Source organism: Budorcas taxicolor, chromosome 23 (assembly GCF_023091745.1).
Source record: "Budorcas taxicolor isolate Tak-1 chromosome 23, Takin1.1, whole genome shotgun sequence".
NCBI lineage: Eukaryota > Metazoa > Chordata > Mammalia > Artiodactyla > Bovidae > Budorcas > Budorcas taxicolor.
The window spans coordinates 38,837,157-38,863,655 of record NC_068932.1 but is presented as its reverse complement, the minus strand read 5'-3'; the positions used below and the strand labels follow the sequence as shown (position 1 = coordinate 38,863,655).

General features: G+C 50.8%; 1 protein-coding gene across 1 annotated transcript in view; it reads right to left on the bottom strand.

Annotated features, from left to right (window-relative positions):
* Positions 1–26,499, bottom strand: part of GRK5 (G protein-coupled receptor kinase 5) — a 226,895-nt gene that overhangs the window by 67,303 nt on the left and 133,093 nt on the right. Inside the window, exon 3 of the mRNA XM_052660814.1 lies at positions 328–440. Coding sequence (XP_052516774.1) covers positions 328–440 — 113 coding nt within the window. The remainder of the gene's footprint in view (positions 1–327; positions 441–26,499) is intronic.

The window sequence follows — 26,499 nt, the reverse complement described above, 5'->3', positions numbered from 1 at the left end:
TAGTCAACACATGTTCCTCCCACAAATATTGAGTGCTGTATGGGCCAGGCCTAGTGCCAGGCAGGAGTGAACTGCAAGCCCAGGGTCCTGGCCCCAGGGAGGTTGCATTCTAGTGAAGAAGCAGATGGTAACCAAGTGTACAGACAAACATAGCAGGTGATGACCTGGAGACAAGTCTGCATTCTCAAAGTCTGCACTGGCAGCTTCTTAAGTGACAAGGTTATTCTTCATCCATCTAAGTCACAAGGTCTTTATCTTTTCCCCTGGACAAAAACCATCGCTGATCACAGAGGACCAAAAGCTCCCAACTCAGGAGCAGGGACTTACCACTGAGTCCAGGAACTGAATGTAAGACTCTAGCCCAGGTCTGGTTTCGCAGAACTGCCGGAAAAGCAGCCTCCCGATTGGCTGTTTGTCACATAAACTGCAGTAATCTCGGTCTGGAGAAAAGAAAAGAAGAATACGGTGAGACCCAGAGAAGGCCAGGCAGAGCCATCAACCCGTGTCTGGATCCTCATCCCAGGACCTCTTACTCATCTCCAGGCTCTGCAGACTCAGAGGGTCAAGGTCAGGGTAGAAAAAGGGGCCAGTTAATACCTCGCCTCTACTCTCCATCCACTCCCTGTTCAATGCCCTGAATTCTGTGTGAAGATGCCAGCAGTTCCTGGCACTATGACTGAGTCCCTAGCTGGCTGATTAGCATGCCACATTCCTTGGTTACAGTGACTGGATAAGGGTGCCGAGCATGCACCCCAAGCCACTAAAACCCACGTGAGCCACAGCTGTTGCCTGGGCACGCTAAGCCTCTTTTCCTCTGGTGCTGGGGTACATGGGTGTGAGGCTGGGGTACATGGGTGTGAGGCCAGGGTCTGCTTCAGAGATCTTGATACTGCACAACAAGCTGCTGTGAGGATGACGTTCACATGAAGAGGAGGTCAGAGCTGGGAAAATTATGAGTAGGTGCTCTGGTGAAGTCATGAATCTGGGTCACACTATGCCTGCAACCTGCAGCCCAAACCACATCTGAAAAGCTTATTTATGAGCACTGTTTAGGACAATTTGAAAAACTTTTAAAACGACTTATAATTCAAAACATTCTAATGAACGCAGTTAAAAAAAAAATAGCTATTTGCCCAACTGAAGCAAAGCCCAGTCTTTGAGTGCTTCGCATTGTGAAAACCCTGAATTTTCCAGCTAAGGAGCTAGAGGCACAGAGGCAGGAAGTGACCAGTCTTCAGCTATTGAGTAGCCAAGAGAATTCTGAAGAAGAAAGATAGTGCAAGACTCAAAGCCAGAGGCCTGGAGACCAGGGTTCTAGTCAGTGACTTGCTGTGTGACTGCAAGCAACACATCTAGCATCTCTGGGCTTTAGTCTTCCTCTGTAAAATGAAGATGCACATTGGAGGGAAGATGGAAGGGTCCCTTCTGGCTCTTTCTGCAATGACTCTGCAAGAGGCTTTCTCTGGCCAGAAAGATGCTCCAAGGTCTTGCTGAGACACCTTGCCTTGGATCCCCTAGAGCACTGAAGGTGAGCCCCTTGATTCTGCAGCTGCACCAGGAAAAGTCAGGTGACTCTGTAGAGAAAGCAGGAAGAGAGTGAGGTAGACCTCGTCAGGAGAGCTATCCAGAAGAAAGGAAAGACTAGATCCTTGCCAAGTGCAGAGGAGGAACCAGGACAATCATCTCTTTAGAGGGGGTTTCCCTGGTTGATATGAAACACAACAAGACGATGGGAAGAAAACCATCATGCCCACTCACTTTCATACCCAAAGAGTTTATCCACAGGAGGTACAGCCATTACTTGCAGGGAGATCTGTGGCTGTGAGCAAGGGCTCTGAAGCTAAACCCAGGTTCACATCCCAGCCTCATGATTCACTGCCTGTGTGCCCTGGGGCAGATGACCTGACACTTTATCCCTCAGTTTCCTCATCTGTAAACTGGGAACAATAATCACACCTATCTCCTAGGACCAGCATGCTGCTGCTGCTGCTGCTAAGTTGCTTCAGTTCAGTTCAGTTCAGTTCAGCCGCTCAGTCGTGTCCCACTCTTTGCAACCCCATGAATCGCAGCACGCCAGGCCTCCCTGTCCATCACCAACTCCCGGAGTTCACTCAGACTCAAGTCCATCGAGTCAGTGATGCCATCCAGCCATCTCATCATCTGTCATCCCCTTCTCCTCCTGCCCCAATCCCTCCCAGTATTAGAGTCTTTTCCAATGAGTCAACTCTTTGCATGAGGTGGCCAAAGTACTGGAGTTTCAGCTTTAGCATCATTCCTTCCAAAGAAACCCCAGGGCTGATCTCCTTCAGAATGGACTGGTTGGATGTCCTTGCAGTCCAAGGGACTCTCAAGAGTCTTCTCCAACACCAAAGTTCAAAAGCATCAATTCTTCGGTGCTCAGCCTTCTTCACAGTCCAACTCTCACATCCATACATGACCACTGGAAAAACCATAGCCTTGACTAGATGGACCTTTGTTGGCAAAGTAATGTCTCTGCTTTTCAATATGCTGTCTAGGTTGGTCATAACTTTCCTTCCAAGGAGTAAGCGTCTTTTAATTTCATGGCCGCAGTCACCAGCTGCAGTGATTTTGGAGCCCAGAAAAATAAAGTCTAACACTGTTTCTACTGTTTCCCCATCTATTTCCCATGAAGTGATGGGACCAGATGCCATGATCTTCGTTTTCTGAATGTTGAGCTTTAAGCCAACTTTTTCACTCTCCTCTTTCACTTTCATCAAGAGGCTTTTTAGCTCCTCTTCACTTTCTGCCATAAGGGTGGTATCATCTGCATATCTGAAGTTATTGATATTTCTCCCAGCAATCTTGATTCCAGCTTGTGCTTCTTCCAGCCCAGCGTTTCTCATGATGTACTCTGCATATAAGTTAAATAAGCAGGCTTCAGTCGTGTCCAACTCTGTGCGACCCCATAGATGGCAGCCCACTAGGCTCCTCTGTCCTCGGGATTCTCCAGGCAAGAATTCTCCCTTCCTTTGTGGAACCTCCTTCCCCGAGTCTGTAAAACTCCAGCCCCTGGTTCTCAGGGAATGACTTCAGGGAGCTTCAGGGAGGAGCACAGGACTCAGTCCCAGCCAATCTGAGTCCTGTATCAGGGCACATGACCCAGGGGGCCTTGGAAGTCCTTCCAGGGATTTTGCTAGAACTTCCAGAAAAGAAACACGTACCCCTCTGGGATGACAAGGTCTTATGAATAGTCAGTCAGGAGCCAACACAACTGTCTTTCCCACCAGGCAGCGAGAGCCCATGGAGAGTGAAGCCAACACAGGAGAAAGAGTTGAGTAAGAAAGAGAAGCCTGGAGCTGCAAATATCATGGGAGACCCCAAAGGCAACTGACTGAGGCCTGCTCTCCACCTGCACCCTTATCCACCTATTGCTTAAGCCAGTGTTCTTGGGTTTTTGTCTCCTGGGTCAGGAAGATCCCTTGGAGAAGGAAATGGCAACCCATTCTAGTATTCTCGCCTGAACAGGGGAGCCTGGAGAGCTACATAGTACATGGGGTCACAAAAGAGTTGGACACAACTTAGCGACCAAACAACAATAAACCAAAAGGGCAAGTGACTAGGGCTGGTGAGTTTTCTCACCCACTTCTCCTTTCCTGGGTAAACTGCCTGAGGGTAAGAACTTTCTGAAGGAAGCCACTGGCTCTTGGGGCTTTCCTGGTGGCTCAGACAGTAAAGAATCTGCCTGCAATGCGGGAGACCTAAGTTCCATCCCTGGGTTGGGAAAACCCCCTGGAGAAGGAACTGGCGACCCACTCCAGTATCCTTGCCTGCAGAATTACATAGAGAGAGGAGCCTGGTGGGCTACAGTTCATGGGGTTGCAAAGAATCAGACACGACTGACACTTTCACTACACCAGTTCTCAGTATACCATGTTCAGAAGGCACTTACAACCTTCCCATTCTCTCTTGAGTGCATACGTTGATAAACATAGATGAGACACCTTGCAAGTCTCCCCCTGGGCCCCTCCTCAAGTGGTTTGGGGGCTGAAACTAGCCTTGAATTATTGCCTCACTCAGCCTACCTTTCCATGCACAGATGGTTTGGGAATAGCCACTCCAACAACATTTAACCCACCTTGGTGTGTGGCAGGATCGGAGAGCATAAAGGGTGGGGGGAATGCGACACGATCCCAGACCTCAGGGATCTTGGATTCCATTGGAAAGGTGGAGTGTGTTTGGGTGAGCAGACAAGATCCCAAGTGACAGTAATAAAATGTCAGGTCATCATCAGTGACAGGAGGGAGTCTGGGCTGGAGTCTGGTCACCCCGTGGGTGACTGGTCTGGGGCCTGCACCTGTTAACACCATGCCCTGCAGACACAGCCTGCATTCTCACTGCCTCCCTCTCAGCCTGATCCCCCAAGGGGAGGAAACAAACTTTCCCGTCCTTGCCCGATCAGCTGAGCTTCCCCAGCACCAACACAGAACAAAGTAAATTACCTCATGTCAAGCTCCATTTTATTCACTTATGGCAGGGAGCGCCCCCATCGCTGATGCGATTCGAGCGAGAGGCCCTCCCCATTTCCGAAAGCAATTATGAGATTTCATGCACCACACTGCGATTCCTCAAGGGTTCATCTGACAGGGCTTTCTCTCTCCATATGGCGTGTGCTGTCAGTATGGAAGCAAGGATGCTGTAAACTCATAGCACAGTAAACACCATGTGATTCCAACACAAGCTGTCAGCACCTTAGTTCTGACTGTGCCTCTCCCAGCTGTACAGAGAATCCCAGGCAAGAAAGCCATGTGCCGGGAGCCCAGGAAGAAAGAAGATTAGCAAGCATCTACTGGGATGTTTCCTTAACTTGAAATAAAGATAAACGGACCTGTCCCCTGAGGAAGTGCAACCATCACTAAGATCGAAGGGCAAAGTCTGCAGTTCCTTTAGAGACAGAGAAGGAGGCCACAAAACAAAGAATAGGAATCTGAGGGTTGATCGAGGCGACAGGAAGAGGTGTGGATCAAAGTTCTTAATGCGTCAAGAGCAAGTCCAAGGGGCAGGTCACTTCCAGAAAGTCAGAGGAGACTGCAGTTTAAGGCACAGGTTGCTCTGTGCTATCGATAGATCTTCTGAGCGGATCCTTCCTAGTCAGTTTCTGTGGAAGCTGGGCATGTTGTAGAAATGCCCACAGCCCTTCTCCCAAGGGTGTCCTAGGGGGGTTTGGTGGGGAGGAGTTCCCCGCACAGAAGGGCAGGGATCTCTCTGGCCTCTGAATCTCTTTCTTAGACTGGGAGGCCCTGGGATGCTGGGCACACAGGCAGGCATACACACAAACACACCAGCTCTTCTGAACATGAAAATTCTGCTTTTGGCTACATTGCTCATTGATCTTTCCCTCCAAGACAGAAAGAGCCTGTTGTTATGTAAGATATGAGGGGCATCGGGCTCCCTGCCCCCAAAGTATTCAACAATCATCTAATCATTCCAGCCTATTCTTTGGGTCCTTCCTTCATTCAACAAACTCTCTTCCAAGTTTTCCTGCTTTATGATACCAGAAGGTTCCTTCAATTTTCATATACTCTTATTGAACTGAACACCCGGTGGGGGTGGATGGTGTGGATGAGTGGATGGGAGGAGACACACCTCATGCCCACTGGTGGGTTAACGATCCAGAAGCAGGCTTGGGGTTAACAGCTGGCCATCAGCTAAGACCAAGATTAGGGGTGTGGTCTTCGTGATGTGACATTTGACCTTGGCTGTTGTAGCATTGGTCTGGTGCTATAGACCAATAGAAAATTGAAGCAGGGTCCAGAAAGCCCATTCTAAGCTCTGAACTTATAGTACCCTAGGTCAAGGGGCAGACTGCACCAGGGAGGGCTGAGGCCCACCAGCACACAGAAGGGTGGGGGGTGGGGGATGTGCTGGAAAGGCAGGCTGGGTTCAGACAGGAAAGAGCTGGACGCCAAGGCCAAGGAGACTGGATGGATTCCCCATCCCACGGAAGCCTCAGTGATTCTAATGAGCACAAATGAATTCAAGTGCAATGCATGGGAAGGTGGACAAAAATGGGGAGGGAGCAGCGAGTCCGAGACATTTACGGAAGAGGTCGCTGGTTTGGGAGCCATTCCCACCCGTGGTTCAAGCCCTGGCCTTTGGGCAGGGAGGGCGCAGCCTGTGCGGTTGCGAGATCCTACTTTGGTGAGAAGCCCAACTGAACTGACTTTAAGGAAACCACATGTGTCGTTTGTTTCTTCAAGGGCTTGACACCTCCCAAGCATGCCCATAGCTGGCCAGGGAAGACAGGGGTGCCGCTCCGTCCTGCAGCACACTGAATTCCTGCCAAAGGGGCCTCGGACAGAACCACTGTCCTCTTAGCAAGTTCACAGACCCTGGCTGAGCCCCTTCTGGGCACTGCATACTGGAGCCTGTCAGGGCACTCCTTAAAGGAGGCTCCCCTCCCCCAGGCTTTGTCTTTGTTCAAGCAGTTTGCTTACCTGTCCTGCTCAGGCAGGACGGAGGAAAGATCACAAGTAGGGCTGGTCACTGCTCAGCTGTGAACAAAGCTGCAGGGCATGGCTATGCGAAACATCCCAGCTGAGGGGCACACACATAGCTCTCCTGACTTGGGTGAGTTTCAGGGGTGGTGCCCATGGGAGGGCTCACTGGAGCATGGGAATGAGAGGGACAAGGGTTGCCAAAGGCAAAGCCAATTGTTAAGCACAGGAGAGAGGCTGAGTGCTGGGGAAGGAGAAGGTCAAAGTCAGAGAAACAGGGCCAGAGGCTAGGAGGAGGCGCAGGGAGAAGCCACAGTGCATGGCTAAGACAAGTGTGTTATGGCAAAAATGCAGGGCTAGGTCTGCAACCACTGCAGGGAACTTTCAAGAATGGCTTAAAGTACATGGAGGTTCCTCCAAAAATGAATATGATCCAGGAATTCCACTGCTGGCTATTTATCCAAAAAAATTAAAATCAGTATTTCAAAGAGGAATTTGAATTTCCATGTTCGTTTCGACAGTATTCAGAAGAGCCAAGATGCGGAAGTTAAAGAGGTTAGGTAACTTGTTTGAAGGTTCCTGAGTCCCAGGAGGTATAATCAAAAGATGTCTAAATTTTGGGGGCAGGATTCAGGGTGGTAGTGGTGGTGGTTTAGTTGCTAAGTCATATCCAACACTTTGTGACCGCATGGACTATGGCCCATCAGGCTCCTCTGTCCATGGGATTTACCAGGCTAGAATACTGGAGTGGGTTGCCCCTGGGATTGATACTGCATCTCCTGTATCTCCCGCACTGGCAGGCAGACTCTGTACCACTGAGCCACCAGGGAAGCCTGTTGTTGTTCTTGCTGTTGTGGTTCAGTCGCTCAGTCGTGTCTGACTCTTAGTGACCCCATGGACTGCAGCACACCAGGATTCCCCGTCCTTCACCATCCCCTGGAGCTTGATCAAACTCATGTTCATTGAGTTGGTGATGCCATCAAACCATCTCATCCTCTGTTGTCCCCTTCTCCTCCTGCCTTCAATCTTTCCCAGCATCAGGGTCTTTTCAAATGAGTTGATTCTTCACATCAGGTGGCCAAAGCATTGGAGCTTCAGTGTTGGCATCAGTCCTTCCAATGAATACTCAAGATTGATTTCCTTTAGGACTGACTTTCCTTGATCTCCTTGTAGTTTAAAGGATTCTCAAGAGTCTTCTCCAACATCACAGTTCAAAAGCATCAGTTCTTCGGTGCTCAGCTGTCTTTATGGTCCAACTCCGACATCCATACATGACTATGGAAAAAACCATAGCTTTGGCTATATGGACTTTTGTCAGCAAAGTAATGTCTCTGCTTTTTAATATGTTGTCTAGGTTGGTCATAACTTGTCTTCCAAGGAGCAAGCATCTTTTAATTTCATGGCTGCAGTCACCATCTGCAGTGATTCTGGAGTCCAAGAAAATAAAGACTCTCACTGTTTCCACTGTTTCCCCATCTATTTGCCATGAAGTGATGGGACCAGATGCCACGATCTTAGTTTTTTGAATGCTGAGTTTTAAGACAGCTTTCTCACTCTCTTCTTGTACCTTCATCAAGAGGCTCTTTAGTCTCTCTTCACTTTGTGCCATAAGGATGGTGTCATTTGTATATCTGAAGTTACTGATATTTCTCCCCGCAATCTTGATTCCAGCTTCTGCTTCATCCAGCCCAAAATTTTGCATGATGTACTCTGCATACAAGTTAAATAAGCAGGGTGACAATGTACAGCCTTGATGTACTCCTTTCCCAATTTTGAAACGTCTATTGTTCCATGTCCGGTTCTAACTATTGCTTCTTGGCCTGCATACAGGTTTCCCAGGAGGGAGGTAAGGTGGTCTGGTATTCCCATCTCTTCAACAATTTTCCACAGTTTGTTGTGATCCACACAGTCAAAGGCTTTAGCATAGTCAGTGAAGCAGAAGTAAATGTTTATCTGAAATTCTCTTGCTTTTTCTATGATCCAACGGATGTTGGCAATTTGATCTCTGGTTTCTCTGCCTTTTCTAAATCTAGCTTGAACATCTGGAAGTTCTTGGTTCATGTACTGTTGAAGCCTCACTTGGAGAATTTTGAGCATTACTTTGCTAGCGTGAGTTGAGTGCAATTGTGCAGTAATTTGAACATTCTTTGGCATTGCCTTTCTTTGGGATTGGAATGAAAACTGATCTTTTCCAATCCCGTGGCCACTGCTGAGTTTTCCAAATTTGCTGGCATATTGAGTGCAGCACTTTCACAGCATCATCTTTCAGGATTCGAAATAGCTCAACTGGAATTTCATCACCTCTACTAGCTTTGTTTGTAGTGATGCTTCCTAGGGCCCACTTGACTTCATATTCCAGGATGTCTGGCTCTAGGTGAGTGATCACACCATTGTGGTTATCTGGGTCATGAAGATCTTTTTTGTATAGTTCTTCTGTGTATTCTTGCCACCTCTTCCTAATGTCTTCTGCTTTTGTTAGGTCCATACTGTTTCTGTCCTTTATTGTGCCCATCTTTGCACCTGTGATATCTCTAATTTTCTTGAAGAGCTCTCTAGTCTTTTTCATTCCATTGTTTTCCTCTATTTTTTTTTTTTTTTTTTTTTGCATTGATCACTTAGGAAGGCTTTCTCATCTCTCCTTGCTATTCTTTGGAACTCTGCATTCAGATGGGTATATCTTTCCTTTTCTCCTTTGCCTTCAGCTTCTCTTCTTTTCTCAGCTATTTGTAAGGCCTCCTCAGACAACAATTTTGCCTTCTTGCATTTTTGTGGGGATGATTTTGATCACTGCCTCCTGTACAATGTTATGAACCTCCATCCACAGTTCTTCAGGCAGTCTATCAGATCTAATCCCTTGAATCTATTTGTCACTTCCACTGTATAATCATAAGGGATTTGATTTAGGTCATACCTGAATGGCTTAGTGGTTTTCCCTACTTTCTTCAAGTCTGAATTTGGCAATAAGGAGTTCATGATCTGAGCCACAGTCAGCTCCTGGTCTTGTTTTTGCTGACTCTATAGAGCTTCTCCATCTTCAGCTGCAAAGAATATAATCAATCTGGTTTCGGTATTGACCATCTGGTGATGTCCATGTGTAGAGTCTTCTCTTGTGTTGTTGGAAGAAGCCGTCTGCTATGACCAGTGCATTCTCTTGGCAAAACCCTGCTGGCCTTTGCCCTGCTTCATATTGTACTCCAAGGCCAAATTTGCATGTTACTCCAGGAATCTCTTGACTTCCTACTTTTGCATTCCAGTCTCCTATGATAAAAAGGACATCTTTTTTTTGGTGTTAGTTCTGAAAGGTCTTGTAGTTCTTCACAGAACTGTTGAATGAAAACCACAATCACAGAAAACTAACCAAACAGATCACATGGATCACAGCCTTGTCTAACTCAATGAAACTATGAGCCATGCCACATAGAGCCACCCAAGACAGATGGGTCATGGTGGAGAGTTCTGACAAAATGTGGTCCACTAGAGAAGAGAATGGCAAACCACTTCAGTATTCTTGCCTTGAGAATGCCATGAACAGTATGAAAAGGCAAAAAGATACGACACTAAAAGATGAACTCCCCAGGTCAGCAGGTGCCCAATATGCTACTGGAGAATGAAGAAACAGCTCCAGAGGAATGAAGAGGCTGAGTCGAAGTGGAAACAACACCCGGCTGTGGATGTGTCTGGTGGTGAAAGTAAAGTCTGATGCTGTAAAGAACAATATTGCATAGGAACCTGGCATGTTAGGTCCACGAATCAAGGTAAACTGGAAGTGGTCAAACAGGAGTGGTAAGAGTGAACATCAACATTTTGGGAATCAGTGAACTAAATGGGGCAGAAACGGGTGCATTTAGTGTATCTACTACTGTGGGCAAGAATCCCTTAGAAGAAATGGAGTAGCCATCATGGTCAACAAAAGAGCCCAAAATGCAGTACTTGGGTACAATCTCAAAAACGACAGAATGATCTCTGTTCGTTTCCAAGGGACGCCCATGGAATACAATATAATCTGAATATATATATATAACTAAACCACTTTGTTCTATACCTGAAACTAACACAATATTATAAATCAATTATGCTTCCAATTTAAAAAGAGAGAGAGAATGACTTAAAGAAAATGGATAGGTTCCTCCCTGGCAGTCCAGTGTGGTAAAAACCCCGACCTTCCAATGCAAGGGGCATAGGTTCAATCCCTGGTTGGGGAACTAAGTTTCCACATGCCAGGCAGCACAGCCCTACCCTCCACCAAAAAAAAAAAAAAAGAAAAGAAGAAGAAGAAGAAGAAAGAAAGAAAAAAGAAAATGGACAGGAAGTAATAGGTTGCTTGGGCATAGAGGTGAGACACAAAGAGACACAAGTCAGCACAGTGTTAACTGAGGGGTTCAGCCGGTAAATTTATTTGGTGATGAAGGTCACTGTCTGAGAACACATGTGCAAGCATGCCAACACATGCATACAGATTTGCAACACATATGTCCTAGGTTTTAGGCAGAGCTAAGCCTACCTCAAAAGTCGGGCATGACTCTTACCAAGTTATCAACCAACAGAGGGCACACCAAGACAAGAGGCCCCATGCTCACCGCCACTTTGGGATGTGTGGGTGTTTGCTCAGAGCCCCTTGTGTCTCCCAGGCTGTTCTCACAATAAGCCACTGATGGTACCCACACCTCAGGCCCACTGTGAAGGACCCTGGCTAGAGACGACACATGGTGGTGGTGGTGTTTTAGTTGCTTAGTTGTGTCTGACTCTTTGAGACCCCATGGACTGTAGCCCACCAGGCTCCTCTTGTCCATGGAATTCTCCAGGCAAGAATACTGGAGTGGGTGGCCATTTCCTTCTCCAGGGACTAAATGTGTCCCTTCTCCCTATTCATACGAAGAAACCTAATGCCCAGGGTGATGGTATTAGGAGGTGAGACCTGGGAGGTAACTAGGTCATGAGGGTGGAGCCCTCATGAACGGGATTCGTGCCCTTTTAGAAAAGGCCCTGGAGAGCTCCCTCACTGTGTCTTCCCTGTGAGGTCACAGCAAGATGTCATTTATGAAATGGCACCTGGACTTCCAGCCTCCAGAACTGTGAGAAATAAACTTGTGTTTATGGGAATTCCCTGGTGATCCATGGGTTGGGACTCCACGCTTTTACTGCCAAGGGCCCAGGTTCAGTCCCTGGTCTGGGAATTAAATCCTTCAAGCCTCATGGCCTCCCGGAAAAAATCCACAATAAATAAACAAACAAAACCCTGTTGTTTATAATCCACCCAGGCTGTGGCATTCTGCCCAAATGGACTAACGTGCTATCCTGTCTTAGGCATGTCCCTGAACCTCAGGCCCAGTACCCCTTGCATCACACGGGCAGTCAGAACATCACACGGCAGTCAGAGGATCAACAACACACGTGAGTGTCCAGGCCATTCTCAGCATATCGCAGGCCCTGCACAAACGGTAGGCCTTCCTAGGTGGCTCAGCGGTAAAGAATCTGCAAGCTGATGCAGGAGACATGGGTTCGATCCCTGGGTTAGGAAGATCCCCCGGAGAAGGAAACGACAACCCCCTCCAGTATTCTTGCCTGGGAAATCCCATGGTGAGAGGAGCCTGGAGGCCTATAGTCCATAGGGTCACAAAAGAGTTGGACGTGACATAGCAACTAAACAACAACAACAACACAAATGGTAGCCATTCAGATACCACCTCTCCTCTACAAGACTAGGAAGATTCAGAAGGGAACTGGGATGCAGCCAGGGAAAGGGGGGGCTGACTCTGCATTAGCACCAGAGATGGCAAACCCAGCCACTCCTCCTGACGTTGCTGAGCCCCAGGAAAGGCAGGGGCCAGGGCTTTGCGGCCCTTCTCCCCCTCCTCCAAGCCTCTCTCTCAGAGAGAAGCCACACGTGTCCCCTCAGCACATGGATGGCGTTAAAATCTCACAACCCACAGTCAATTCGTGCAAGACTCATGACCCCCAGTGGACTTAGAAACAGGAATGATATTGATAGTGAAGATAAATAAATGCTGTCACTGTTTTCATTCTTTTCGAGTGACATGAGATGGGAACATACTTTCTTAATTAAGAGCCTGTGGTATGTGGATTCTTGGAGGGTCACCAGATTTTCCCAACTGAAAGCCAGAACTCAGGCTGTGGGACTGCATGGCTCCCCTCGTGGCTACAGACCCAAGCAAGGGAGGCCGCCACCCCTCCCTCCCGACGTAGCCTCAGTCCCCAGAGGATGGGGAGCAAGGAGAAGCTGGGGTGGGAGGGGGCGTCGACCCCAAAACCAGCTTGGGATTGTGTTTGTTGTCGCCCCAGGCACTCCTTGAACTTGGGCCAAAGAAAATGCACGTTCCATTTCAGAAGTAAGAGCAAGAGAGCTTCCTGAGGAAATGGGAATGCTAACACCGGAGCCCTTGGAAATGAAACCACATGTTTATTGTACATGGAGGGGAGTTGGGGTGGGGGGGTGGGGGGCGTCCAAAAGTAATTCCTGGAGCCATCTCTCTATCAACTGGACGTTTTGTTCCTTTCTTTCTGTTTCCTTTCATTTTATAAAACACCACTTTACTGAAATACCAGGTTTTATTGTTCTGGTTTTTTTCTTGTTGGGGGCAAGGGTCCCAGTAGGTCCCTAGGCAATTGAGGAAAACAGACTGGAGGAGTCTGGATCAGACCGAGGCCTCGAGCCCCGCCCTCCAGGTCTAAGATGATAAACAGCTTTCTTTCAAAAATTCCTGCCAACGCTGGGAAAACAATCGGGCGTTTGCTCTGAGGAAAAGGCTGTCTGACGTTTGAAAGGCAAGATAGCATCACGGATAACGGCAGTTCTTCACAGCCCGCCTCTTGGAAGAAGCAGGAGAGGAAAAAGGAAACATTTGGTATTTGGTTAGCAACAGCCGAGTGGGTTCCTATTGCTTCAAGAAAGATGTTTTTATGTGAATAAAAAATGACATATGGCACATTACACAAACACACCCAAACCCAGCCCCGTCTTCCTGCACTTTCTGTCACCCTCGTTTTGGTTTCGAGTTCTACTGAATGTCTTGTACTTGTCACATGTCTCTGGAGGACCACAACTATTAAGCCTGAGTTTTACAAAGTTAGCGACACCTGGAAAAGTCGCACGTGAAACCCACCACTGAGTCGGGTGTTTGGGGTCTGGGCTGCCAGGTGGGGGAAGGGAGGGAATATGGGGTGGGGGAAGGGGGAGGAAAAGAGGGTCTGCGCTGAGGATTTGTGAAAGAAGGAGGAGTGGGAGGGGGCTGAAGTGTGTTTTTGGGGGGCCCTGGTGCGGCAGCCCAACCAGCCCCACCTCTGCTCTGAATCCACTGGCTGCAGTCAAAGCCCAGGAGGAACCTAGAGCCTGGGAAAGGGCTGAGGGCTGAGATGAACAGGACGCCAAGCCGCCATTGTCACTGCAGGGCCCCCTGGGTGATGATGGGGCCCTAGAGTCATGCAGTGACCTCTCCCTTATCCTTGCAGCCAAGAAAAGCAGAGAGTTTAGATACTTCCTTGCAATGAGAATGAGAGGAAGAATTGGGTGGGTAAGTAGGGCATTAGAGTGGCGGAGGTGGGCCTGGGGAATGGCCAGGGGGGCACAGACACTGTGTGGCCGTGACTCGGATGCCCGGCATGGGGGAAGAGCTGGGAACAGATTTGGGACCTAGGGTCCACGCTTGGCTTTCTTCCTGAAAAGCCGAAAGTGTTAGTTGTTCAGTTGTGTCCAGCTCTTGTAACGCCATGGACTGCAGCCAGCCAGGCTCCTCTGTCCATGGAATTCTCCAGGCAAGAATACTGGATTGAGTAGCCTTTTCCTTCTCCAGGGGATCTTCCTGACCCAGAGATCAAACCAGGTCTCCTGCATTGCAGGTGGATTCTTTACCATCTGGTGGCTCAGACAGTAAAGAATCTGCCTGTAGTGTGGGAGACCTGGGTTCGATCCCTGGGTTGGGAAGATCTCCTGGAGGAAGGCATGGCAACCCACTCCAGTATTCTTGCCTGGAAAATCCCCATGGACAGAGAAGCCTGGCAGGCTACAGTCCATGGGGTCGCAAAGAGTTGGAGATAACTGAGCAACTAAGCACACACAGGGATTCTTTCACATCTGAGCCACCAGGGAAAACCTGGCCATCTCTAAATCAGTAGCCTGAAACAACGGACACTGAGCCCTCTCTCAGGCTGAAAGCCCCCTACTCTGTGACGGTAAGACTGCCTCGAGGGAAAAGCATGCCAACCACCAGGCATCAGCAGAAAGGGCATTTGGTTCATCAGCAGTGGAGGCTCCTAAAAACACCCTGCACAAAGGAGACAACTGATGTGTGTGACCTGTGGCTGTTTCTATTTCTTTAGATTTTAAATATTTACAAATGAGGATAAAACAAGTTTTCAAAAAATATGGCTGCATGATCTGAGATTAGGAAGTCCCTGGCAAGCAAAGGAAATGTGACCCCCAGATGCCTGCCTTGGGGTGCAGGGTCTGGGCTCCACGTGGGTGCTCAGAACCGTGCCGGGCCAGCAGCAGAGCCTCCCGGGAGTCACACCATGCCCGCTGGGGTGCGGTGCCTGGGAAAGCCTGGCGGAGCGTGAATGCTGCTCTGTGCCTGCTGACCGGGGCCTGCCTTCACTCGTGTTCTGCTCACAACCATCCTCTTAGAGCCACATCCCTTCTACAAGCTTTTCTCCTCCTGGAAAAGAAATTTCCATGTGGATACAAGCGACTTTAGAAATTGAAGTACACAGGCCACACCCAGGTCAACTGGATCAAATCTCAGGAGATGGCGTCACTAGTTTTTAAAGCTCCCCAGGACTTTCCAAGGACTAGTTCATCATTTGATCCCCAGCAACTGGAACAGTGCCTGGCCAAGCAAGAGCACAGGTGTATATGTAAAACAAATGACTGTAAAATGAAACAGATGAACAATGTGAAGTTGAGGCCATAAGCCTCCTCCAAGCGAGGGAGTAAAAATCCTGGGCCCACACTCCCTCGACCCCCTCCCACCACGAGTGGTTGATCTGCCAGAAATGCAGGTCTCCCTGAAAAGACTGGATGATGAAGAGCTGTTCTTAGCAGGGCTTCCATCTAAGATTAACAGAAGAACCCGTGAGGTGTGCAAGGCTCTGAGTGCCCCGGCTGGGCCAGGCCATCTGCCACAGTTGTGGTGGGCCCATGGCAGACCCAGGAGCGAGGTGGGCCCAAATGCCTTCCAGAGAGCTCAGTCGGACCCATGGGGCTGGGGCCAGGGGACCAGACTCTGCCTCTGGCTTCTCCTCTGATGCCTGTATGATTCCAGACCCATCAGTCTGCTCTCTGGACCTCAGTTTCCCCTTTTACAAAATGAAGCTGATAAACTAGGACAGCGTAAAAGTCCCTGCCTTCCAGCTTGGTGGTCCACAAGCCAATGCCTGGGGGGCGGGAGTGGTGATGATGCAGACATCAAAGAGGACTTTTTCCTGCATCAGAGCCCCACGCAGAGTTCACGGCTGTTGAGGTCTTTGAGCCCACCTGGCTGCTGTCCTTGCACTTGTGGCCAGAGCAGGCAGGATTTAAATGGCAGCACTTCCCGAAGGCCAGGGAACAGCGATGCCCCGGGGCCAGGGTCCCTGGCTGCCATCTCAGCCCTGCCAGTTTGCTGCAGGGTCCCAAAGCTATGACCCCCCACCTCCGTGCCTCAGTCTATCCTGAGAGCTTTTCCTGTTTGAGCCTGAATGACCATGCCTGACTCACCTTTACTGTGGGCTACTCTAGCCCACCCAGGAGGACAGCAGGGAGGCATGGGGGCTCTGAAGCCTCAGAGGCTGTGCCCATTGTGCCATCCGGGGCCCCAGAGCCTGGCTTTACCTGGAGTGATGAGCTAATGAAGCAAAAGCCGCAGGAGGGCAGGGCCAGGAAGCGGCTGGCCAGGCAGGAGCCAAGGCAAATAGCAGCCTCCATGCAGAGGCGGCCCTGCTTCTTCCTGGGCCCATGGCCAAGGCCCAACGAAGTGCACAGCTGTGCCAGCTGAAAGTGGCTTGAGAAGCAAATGCCTGGGAAGGTAGAGGCAACTGATGGTCTCTCTAAAGTCCTGATGTCTCGAGGTCCAAAGACACCCCACATCCTCTCCATACGATCCCCATCAGGGGCTTAGCCAACATCAGCTTGTGTACTTCTGGGGACAGGAAGCACTTCACCTACAAGGTGTCCAGTACTCTTTACCAGTACCGTGTTAAGGGTCATTCTTATTTGGAGACCAAACCTGTCTTTCTCTAATATCTGCCTGTTTGTCCTTATTCCTGGGATTGTTGTGTTCAGTCATTAAGTCATGTCTGACTCTTTGCGACCCCATGGACCACAGTATGCCAGGCTCCTCTGTCTTCCACTATCTCCTGGAATTTGTTCAAATTCATGTCCATTGAGTTGGTGATGCTATCTAACCATCTCATCCTCTGTTGTGCCCTTCTCCTCCCACCCTCAATCTTTCCCAGCATCAGGGTCTTTTCCAAAGAGTCAGTTCTTCACATCAGGTGGCCAAAGTATTGGAGCTTCAGCTTCAGCAACAGTCCTTCCAGTGAATATTCAGGGTTGATTTCCTTTAGGATTGACTGGTTTGATCTCCTTGCTGTCCAAGGGATTCTCAAGAGTCTTCTCCAGTATCACAGTTCGAAGGGATCAGTTCCTTGGTGCTTAGCCTTCTTTATGGTCCAACTCTCATATCTGTACATGACTACTGGTAAAAACATAGCTTTGACTCTAAGGACCTTTGTAGGCAAAGTGATATCTCTGCTTTTTAATACACTGTCCAGGTTTGTCATTCCTGGGACAGGGAGGGCAAATGTTTGTTAGTAGTTATTCTGTGCTCCTGGGGGCCTCTCTCAGATAAAAGTCCAATTCCACCAGCTGCCTCATCACAGCTTCTACAAGACCAGCTGTGCAACACACCCGAACTCTGTTTCCCCAAGAAACAGCCTGTGGAGGGCTCAGCCCACTGGTACCCAATCCAGGTCTTTGATATTTAAATGTGCAGCCATGTCAACTCTTCCCTTCAAGTCACCTTTGCTTAGCTTGGCCCCAGACCCCAGAGGGGCTAGGCTGGGAAGAGACGCACATATTCGCAGGCACATAGAGTTCACCTGGTACCCACATTATACACAAGAAACAGGAGAGAGGTATACTGCTTCAGCAGAAAGCAACACAGAAAGGCAGAGTCTCAATCCAGATGTCTCTTAGCTGAGTTACAACGAGGGTGGAGTTGGGACTTTAGACATGAATTCTCATACAGTGCAGCTAAGCTGGTTTTCAGAAAGAGATGACTTTTGGGTCAGACAGTGACTGCCCCACTTCACCACCGGATGCGTCATAATAATAACTGAAGGGTAGCAATTAACAAGAATGGGGCACCTGCTGTATACCAAGCACCAAGAGACTCACTGCAGGTGCTTTTCTCTTGTAATCCTCCTAACAGCCCTAGGAAATAGATGCTATTATCAGCTTTTGCTTGAGATGTAAAAATGAGGCACTGAGAAGGAGTTAGCATAAGGTCCCAGAGCTAGCAAGAGGTGGGGATGAGATCTGAACTCAACTCTCCCTGAAAACAGAACAACTCTTCTCCATCTCTTAGCTTCTAGGGATCCATGGCATCAGCTGGCAAAGGCCTGGAACCTTGAGAGGTGGATGGCCCACAGTGGTGCCCCACACCAAGGGCACTGTTTGGCAGGCTCTGGAGCTCACAGGGGAAAGGGGCACCCCCTAAGCTGTATGCACTGTGATCTATTGGTCATTTCCACTCCCACGGGCCCAGGGCTGCTCTGCATACTCAATCCGGGGCTCCAGCCTCTAGAGACCAAGGCCTGGGGAAACCAGGGCAGGTCAGGGGCTGGCTGTCAGCTGGACAGCTACGCACCATCGGCTGGTCCAGCACAGGAGAATAATCTGGAACACCCCTCTCTCCCCTCGCCCCCCGGAATGCCCCCTCCCTGGAGCTCCTTCAGACTCATGCCGGGCCCACACCTGTGATCAAGCAACATGCATGCTGTCTCGTTCCTTGGGCTGCAGTCCTCAGAGCTGACCTCCTCACCGCCCCCACCATCCCCAGCTGAGCCGTAAATTCTCTGCATCTCCGGCAGAGCCAGGGACAGTCTAGACACTTATGAGGTCACCAATAAATATACAATTGATTAAAGCAGGAGCAGCCATGAGAAATATTATTCACTAGGATCCTGTTTACCCTTCCTTTGTCAAAACAAATCCCTCGCTCCTTGAAGGTAGAAACCTTAGAGTCCTGGGTGTTCAGAAGTAAATGCTTGGCTTTTAATAGGCTGCTGGCATTGCACTTCACAGCACATTCCTGTGCTCAGACCTACATCGAGGCAAGTCCTTAAGCCAAGAGGTGGTGATAGTTTAGTCACTAAGTCATGTTCAACTCTTGCGGACTGTAGCCTGCCAGGCTTCTCTGTCCATGGGATTTTCCAGGCAAGAATACTAGAGTGGGTTGTCATTTCCTCCTCCAGGAGATCTTCCCAACCCAGGGATCAAACTCATGTCTCCTGCATTGTAGGCAGATTTTTTTACCAACTGAGCCACCAGGGAAGCCCTAAGCCAAGAGGACAAGAGTCCAAACAGGGCTGGACCCCAGCTGGAGTGCGCAGGGCTTCCCTGTACGCCCAACTCCCCACTCAGAGCCTGGCACGCAGTAACATTTGACGAGTGATTGAATGAATGACCTATTTCATCAATTTCCTAGCCTTTGGCTACATTCTAATTTCTCCCCGGGCTGGGTCAAGTTAATGAATGGATCTGCCACTTGGGAAAGCAAGCCTCTTCCCAACACTGCCATCGTTCTTCTTCATGACACAATCATGTCAGAGCAGAGAAAGGGCGTGCTGGAGGGAGCAGGGACATGGGCCCTGTGGCAAACCTGAAGGAAAAGCCGGTGTGACACACTCACTGCTTAGATGGGGACACTGAGGACCAGGTAGGAGAAGGTCTGATCGTATTCATCACCGCAGGGCTTGCTGAGCCACTCAGCCGCTCTAAGGCTCTTGCTCAGTATGAACAAAGAGTGGAAGTTCTTGATTTAATTCAAAGACCCTCACCCTAGGGTCCCACCCAGGTCTGGCAAAGAGACTCCCTCCCGGTTTAGCCTTTTCAACAGTCCCTCCCAGGACCTGGTGTCTTGAACACGGTGCAAGGTAGTTGCTTCTGCCAGCCTGCAGGCTGGTGATGGATGCCACGCAGGTGTCTCCTATAAATCTTCAAGGGCCATCTCTGCATGGAGCCAAGTAGATACTTTTAATCATCAAGAGGGGGGGAAAAAAAGCAAAATGCCTCCTGCATTTTCATTTTTATCTCAGTAAAACAGCACAATCAATTTGTCAGCAGGCAGTAACACTTCTTGCCAAATACCACTTATTTTAAACTAAAGCTTTCTCAGCTATACAAATACAGAAGAGAAGCACACAGAACCTGAGACACATGTTTTGCTTTCTTCCCTTCTTTCTTGAGTCCCGCGTATCTCATAACTGTCTAGACCTCGTAAGCTCTGTCTCAGCCTGGAGAAGCACCCTCTGGGAATACCTTTCGTCTTCTCTCTGACCACCAGGCTCCAAACAGACATTTCGACAGATACTTAATTGATGCTAAGCCTAATAGGTATCCTCCTCAGTTACTCAGCACGCGAGAGATAACTGGGAAAAAGACCAAGAAACCATCGGGATGATCAAAGAATACCACTGTGATGAAACCTCTGTTTCTAACTGGTCTAAAAATGTAACCCATAATGGCTGTTTGTTTTCAATCATTCCTTGCCAAGAACAATGTTCAGATGATTGAAAAATTCCACCCTGGAACCTCAGATGCTCACTGATTTTTCCCTTCTGAGCACCTGCACGGAGGAAAGCTCTGCTCAGAACATGGAACTAATAACGGGGACTGGTAAGCTCCCAACTCCTCACACTCAGTGAGCTGCCTCGGAATGCCCTTTGAGGACTTCGGAACCAGGCCTGTGTTCTGAGAGGTTGTTCTAGGTGCATCAGGGCCAGTTTGAGTAGGCAGCTAAGGCACAGAGAAGGGGAGGCAGAGACCCTCCCAGTGCATGGCACAAGGTAGGCCCTCAGTAATGCTCTCTATCCGTCACTATTGCTAGAAGCGGCCACTGGAGATTTCTAGAATTTCCCAAAGCCACCCACTTCACTGCCCAGGCAGGGGAGAGCTGAGCACAAACTATCAATAAAGGATGGACTGTGGGACCAAGGCCCACCCACCTGAGTCTCATCTACTAGATCAGGCAGAGTTCCAGATGCCCTTTCGCCACCAAGAGGGAGGCTGAGGAGTGGCTTCAAACATGACGTACCCACCTGACCTCACTCAGCATGACCCACAGTGCTGTAGTAAGGCTCCCAGGGTCCCACGGTCCTCCAGCAGCCCTAGAACTTAAGCAAATAGAGGACAGTTTCCCTGGTGAATTAAGGGACTCAAATCTCAAAAAGCAAGTGTTCAGTTCTAAAAATGGTGACCTGAAATGGAGAGCATTTTCCCTCCCTACCCAACACAATTTAGCTTTCCATCTCTGTGATACAGGAGCTCCCCAGGTGGCTCAGTGGTAAAGAATCTGCCCGCCAATGCAGCAGACACAGGTTTGATTGTTGGGTCACAAAGGTCCCCCAGAAGAGGAAATGGCAACCCACTCCAGTGTTCTTGCCTGGGGAATCCTACAGACAGAGGAGCCTGGAACCAGATGAGATGGTTGGAGAGCATCACCAACTCAATGGACATGAGTTTGAGCCAACTCCAGGAGGTAGTGGAGGACAGAGGAGCCTGGTGTGCTGCAGCCCATGGAGTCGCAAAGAGTCAAACATGACTGAGCGACTAAACAACTCTGTGACATCCCGGGTAATCCACTCTTGATCCACCAGATAAAAGTTCCAGTATCTTCCTAAGTGATAGTTTGGAGGCTGAAAGTTTCTGAAGTCAGTAGAGCTTTTTTGCTGTGAATCACATCAAGTAAACACTCTGGTTCCAGGAACTGGAGGCAGTGTGCTGGAAACCACATGTGTTTTCCCAACATGAAGGAGCTGTGCACACCGCCTCATCTCAGCCACATCGGGCTCAGGTGTCCCTGGGGTTACTGAAGGGCACGGGCAAGAAGCAGTCCCCAGGTGGCCATGCCAGCGCCTGGGGTGACACTGCCTCTCATACAAGGGCCAGGAAGGTGGGTGAGGTGCCTGCACTCAAGGGGCACACATCCAGGTGGCCTCTGATCCCGGGCCGTGGTTAAGTGGCTAAACACAAGATTGTATACAGGGCTACTAAGGGCTTCCTAAGAAATGATGTTCCTTTTTTTAAACATTGACTTCAACTTTGCAGTATGATTGCTTCTGATGGTCACAGAGCCCAGAGTGTGGACATTCTGCAGCTGGCGCCCACAAATTCCTGAAGGCAAGGGCTGCCTTTCGATTCTGAACCCCTTCAAACCTCACCCAGAGTTGGGCCTCTCTGTCACCTCTCCTCTCAGGAGTTCAACACAGGCGATCTTGAAACTTTGCTTGGGTGATAGCTTGGTTAAGGTCCCTCCCCAGCTTCAAGCTGGAAGTTGAGGGTCAGCCCTGCTCTGTTCTATTCCTGGCTGTGCTCCCCAGAGCCCATAGCAAGGCCTAGGACAGGGCTGCTGCTGCTGCTAAGTCGCTTCAGTCGTGTCCAACTCTGTGTGACCCCATGGACTGCAGCCTACCAGGCTCCTCCATCCATGGGAGTTTCCAGGCAAGAGTACTGGAGTGGGTTGCCATTGCCTTCTCCGTGGGACAGGGCAGGTTCTCAGAAATGGGAGAATGAATGAATGAATAAGTGGGGCTTGCTGAATAAATGCATAAGTGTGCCTGCTCAGTTCTCAGTCATGTCTAACTCATTGCAACTCCATGGACTGTAGCCCGCCAGGCTCCTCTGTTCATGGGGATTCTCCAGGCAAGAATACTGGAGTGGGTTGCCATTTCCTCCTTCAAGGAATCTTCCCAACCCAGGGATCAAACTCCAGTCTCTTGAGTCTCCTGCATTGGCAGGTGGATTCTTTACCACTGAGCCAGTTGGGAAACCCTTGCTGAATAAGGGAATGGTTTTAATCATGATGCAGCTAAGGCCTCTCCACTGAGGCAGTCAGAGAGCAGCCAAGGCCAGAGTGATAAGCCGGGGGCGCGGGGCGTGGCATCTGCTCACAACCCCCATCTGTAAGAGACCCCTTACACAGTGGCTTGCACGTGAGTGCTCAGCAACCCTGGAGCCCTAGGCTTGAAGACTCCATTCTTGCTGTTTAATGCCACCCTGGACGATGGAGAGCTCTCCACCAGTGCCGAACAGAAAACCATACACTGTGGGTCTAAGGGACTCGCTGAGGTTAAACAGCAGCAGTAAGGGAACTGGGGCCTGAGTCCACGCCTTTTTGGTTCTTAAGACCCTGGAGCTCCCAGTGAACACTGGGAAGGAAGGAAGCTCCCCGGGAGGCCCCTCACTGACCCGGAGAAACTCGCCCTTGGGAAGCAGAGGAAGGGAGGACAGCAACTTGCTCCTCCCCCAAGAGGAAGCCACCACTTCCCACCAGAGATGAGGCGGCAGTCTCGGAAACACTCAGAGCGCTCCCTCAGGAGGAAAGGAGCCAGAGTGAGACCTGAGCAAAGGGCCCTGGGCCAGGAAGGGGAGAAGGCATGGGATGGGGGAGGGCAGATACCCCAGCTTCTTAATTAGGGCAGGTCGCAAGAGCTTCGAGCACTTTCACATGAGCTGCAAGACGCCCTCTTCCCTCTCAGATGGGCTGTGGCTTCAACTCCAAGGAGCAACTTATTAACACAGAGGCCAGCAGGGGCTGAGTGTGCTAAGTTGAGGGACAGACATAGTAGAAGCCAAAGACACCGCAAGCGGACAGACAGACAAACTCAGACTCTGCTTTGGGGCATTGCGGGCACTGTGGTCCTCACAGAAGAAACGTGAGAAACAGGAAGTTCCACGGAAACAGAGTCCCTTGAGCCTCCCTTAGCCTCCTCAGCCTCCCCCAGCCTCCTCTGCCTTCTCAGCCTCCTCAGCTTCCCCCAACCTCCCCCAGCCTCCTCCTTTCTCCTCAGCCTCCCCCAGCATCCCCACCCTCCTCAGCCTCCTCCTCTCTCCTCAGCCTTCCCCAGCCTCCTCAGCCTCCTCAGCCTCCCCCTCTCTCCCCAGCCTCCCCCAGCCTCCTCAGTCTCCCCCAACCGCCCCAGCCTCCTCCTCTCTTCTCAGCCTCCTCCAGCCTCCTCCTCTCTCAACCTCCCCCAGCCTCCCCAGCCTCCCCCAGCCTCCTCAGTCTCCCCCAACCCCCCCCAGCCTCCTCCTCTCTTCTCAGCCTCCTCCAGCCTCCTCAGCCTCCCCCAGCTTCCTTAGCCTCCTCAGTCTCCCCCTCTCTCCTCAACCTCCCCCAGCCTCCCCAGCCTCCCCCAGCCTCCTCAGTCTCCCCCAACCGCCACCAGCCTCCTCCTCTCTTCTCAGCCTCCTTCAGCCTCCTCAGCCTCCCCCAGCTTCCTTAGCCTCCTCAGCCTCTCCTTCTCTCCACAACCTCCCCCAGCCTCCTCAGCCTTCCCCAGCCTCTTCAGCCTCCCCCAGCCTCCTCAGCCTTCCCTAGCCTCCTTAGCCTCCCCTTCTCTCATCAGCCTCCCTCAGCCTCCTCAGCCTCCCCTTCTCTCCTCAGCCTCCCCCTCTCTCCTCAGCCTCCCTCAGCCTCCCCCTCTCTCCTCAGCCTCCCCCAGCCTCCTCAGTCTCCCCCTCTCTCAGCCTCCCCCTCTCAGCCTCCCTCCGCCTCTCCCAGCCTCCTCAGCCTCCCTCAGTCTCCCCCTCTCTCCTCAGCTTCCCCCTCTCTCCTCAGCCTCCCCCAGCCTCCTCCTCTCTCAGCCTCCCCCTCAGCCTCCCTCAGCCTCTCCCAGCCTCCTCAGCCTCCCTCAGTCTCCCCCTCTCCCCTCAGCTTCCCCCTCTCTCCTCAGCCTCTTCAGTCTCCCCTTGTCTCCTCAGCCTCCCCCTCTCAGCCTCCCTCAGCCTCTCCCAGCCTCTTCAGCCTCCCTCAGTCTCCCCCTCTCTCCTCAGCTTCCCCCTCTCTCCTCAGCCTCCCTCAGCCTCCCCCTCTCTCCTCAGCCTCTCCCACCTCCTCAGGCTCCTCAGCCTCCCCCAGCCTCCTCAGCACTTTTTCTAGCCTGCTGACTGAATACCTACCACTGCCCCACACAGAACACATGTCTGCTATGGCCTCCACACAGGACCTGGGGCATGAACCCAAGCCTCTGCCTTGGGAGCCCCACCTTCATTTCAGAAACACAGACACGGCAGGAAGTTAACATTTCTAAACCTGGCAATACGGATTCTCTTCACCAGCCACATCTGGCCTGAGTGTGAGAAGTGGGGACAGACACTGGGTGAGGAAGGCGAGAGAATTTATAGCAGGGGCTCCCTGTAGGGGCCACAGCAGCCCTGGGGGGCTGGCTGCCACATGAAGAGTCTGCTCCGCACATGTCTCTTGCTGTTGAAGGAGGGCTCCCTGTTTCTCAGTTCCACTTCTGCCCTCCTTTGCCCATCTTGGCCCAGCTGGAATTCCATCCCCTTCCACATTAAAGACCTGGAAATGCTCCCTAACGGGCTATATCAAGCAAGGTACAGCTGCCTCCCTGGGGCCAGGCAAGGACCAGATGGTCCCCTCTCACCACATTCTTGCCTGGAAAATAGGCACCCTCATCAAATCACTGGACTACATGTGGGATTGCCCTGAAATAAGCCAGACTCCCAAGTGGGTAAGCTTCACAAGCCCAATGTATGCACACACAAATACACACCCAGAGACACACACACCTCCTCCAGGAAGCCTTCTCAGATTGCCCCAGTCCTATCTCTAGGCTCCTGCACAATCACTCCAAATGACTCCTTTGATGAGCAGTAGCAGACATTTCCTGGTGTCATCTAGGGGCCCCCAAAGTGTAGAAGGGGCTCAGGGTACATTATAGACTGAACTGTGTGCACTCCCTAAATTCCTACATGGAAGCCCAAACCTTCAGTGTGACAGTATGGAGACAGGGCGTTCAGGAGGATACTTACGGCTAAATGCAGTCGTCAGGGTGCAGCCCTAATCCAAGGACTGGCGTCCTCAGAAGACGAAGAGACACAGAGGTTGTTCGGTGCGTGTGTGTGCGTGCGCGCGCGCAGAGGAACGGCCGGGTGAGGACAGAGTGAGAAGACAGCCTTCCACAAGCCAGGAAGAGGGCCCGCACCAGAAATCAACTCAGTCAGTACACTGCCCTCAGACTGCTAGCCTCCAGAAAGGTGAGGAGATATGTTTCTGTTATTCAGCCTCTCTGCCTCATTCTGTCAGTGAGGTATTCACTCAGTGGTATTTTGTTACGACAGCCTGAGCAGACTAGGATAGGGTGTATGAACAAAAGAGCGAGGTTTGAAGTTCAGTTCTGCCCATTCTCAGTTCAATGATCTCGGACGAATCACTTGGCCTCAGTCTCCTGGCCAGTAAAGTGGGGTACTAACTCTCTCTGCCCTGCCTGCCTCACTAAGAGGCCAGAAGAAGACCTTGGGTTCAAATCAGGAGAAGGGTAGGAAGAGCCGGGCTGGCATGGGAGATGCACACAAGTTCAATCCTGGCCCCACCATTCATCACCTGGGTGACCCCAGGCAAGTCACATGATCAGGGCAGCTACTGTCAGCAGAGTATCTGCTGACCGTCAGCTACGTCAGTGCCATTAACCAGCTGTCTCAGCAGAGCAATGGGGACGCGGATCCTGCTGCTCGTGGGAGTGACAGCCAGATGCTAATGTGGGCGCGGCATCCGGGCCAGGGCCAGCCATGCCCACTGGGCGGCCACCCCAGAAGGCTGCCTCCCAGCCCTCGCCACACCCCTGGCCCGGGGACACTCACTGGTGCTCCAGGATCTGGGACAAGCTGGCCCTTTGCTCCCTCGCCTCCACACGATAGGGAAATCAGCTGGAGCCTTGGAAAGAAGAGGCCAAGCCATCCCAGGCTATGCGTGGCATCGTCCAAGACTCACATACTTTCCACACTGAGGCCTCACCCTGAGGGGTGTGA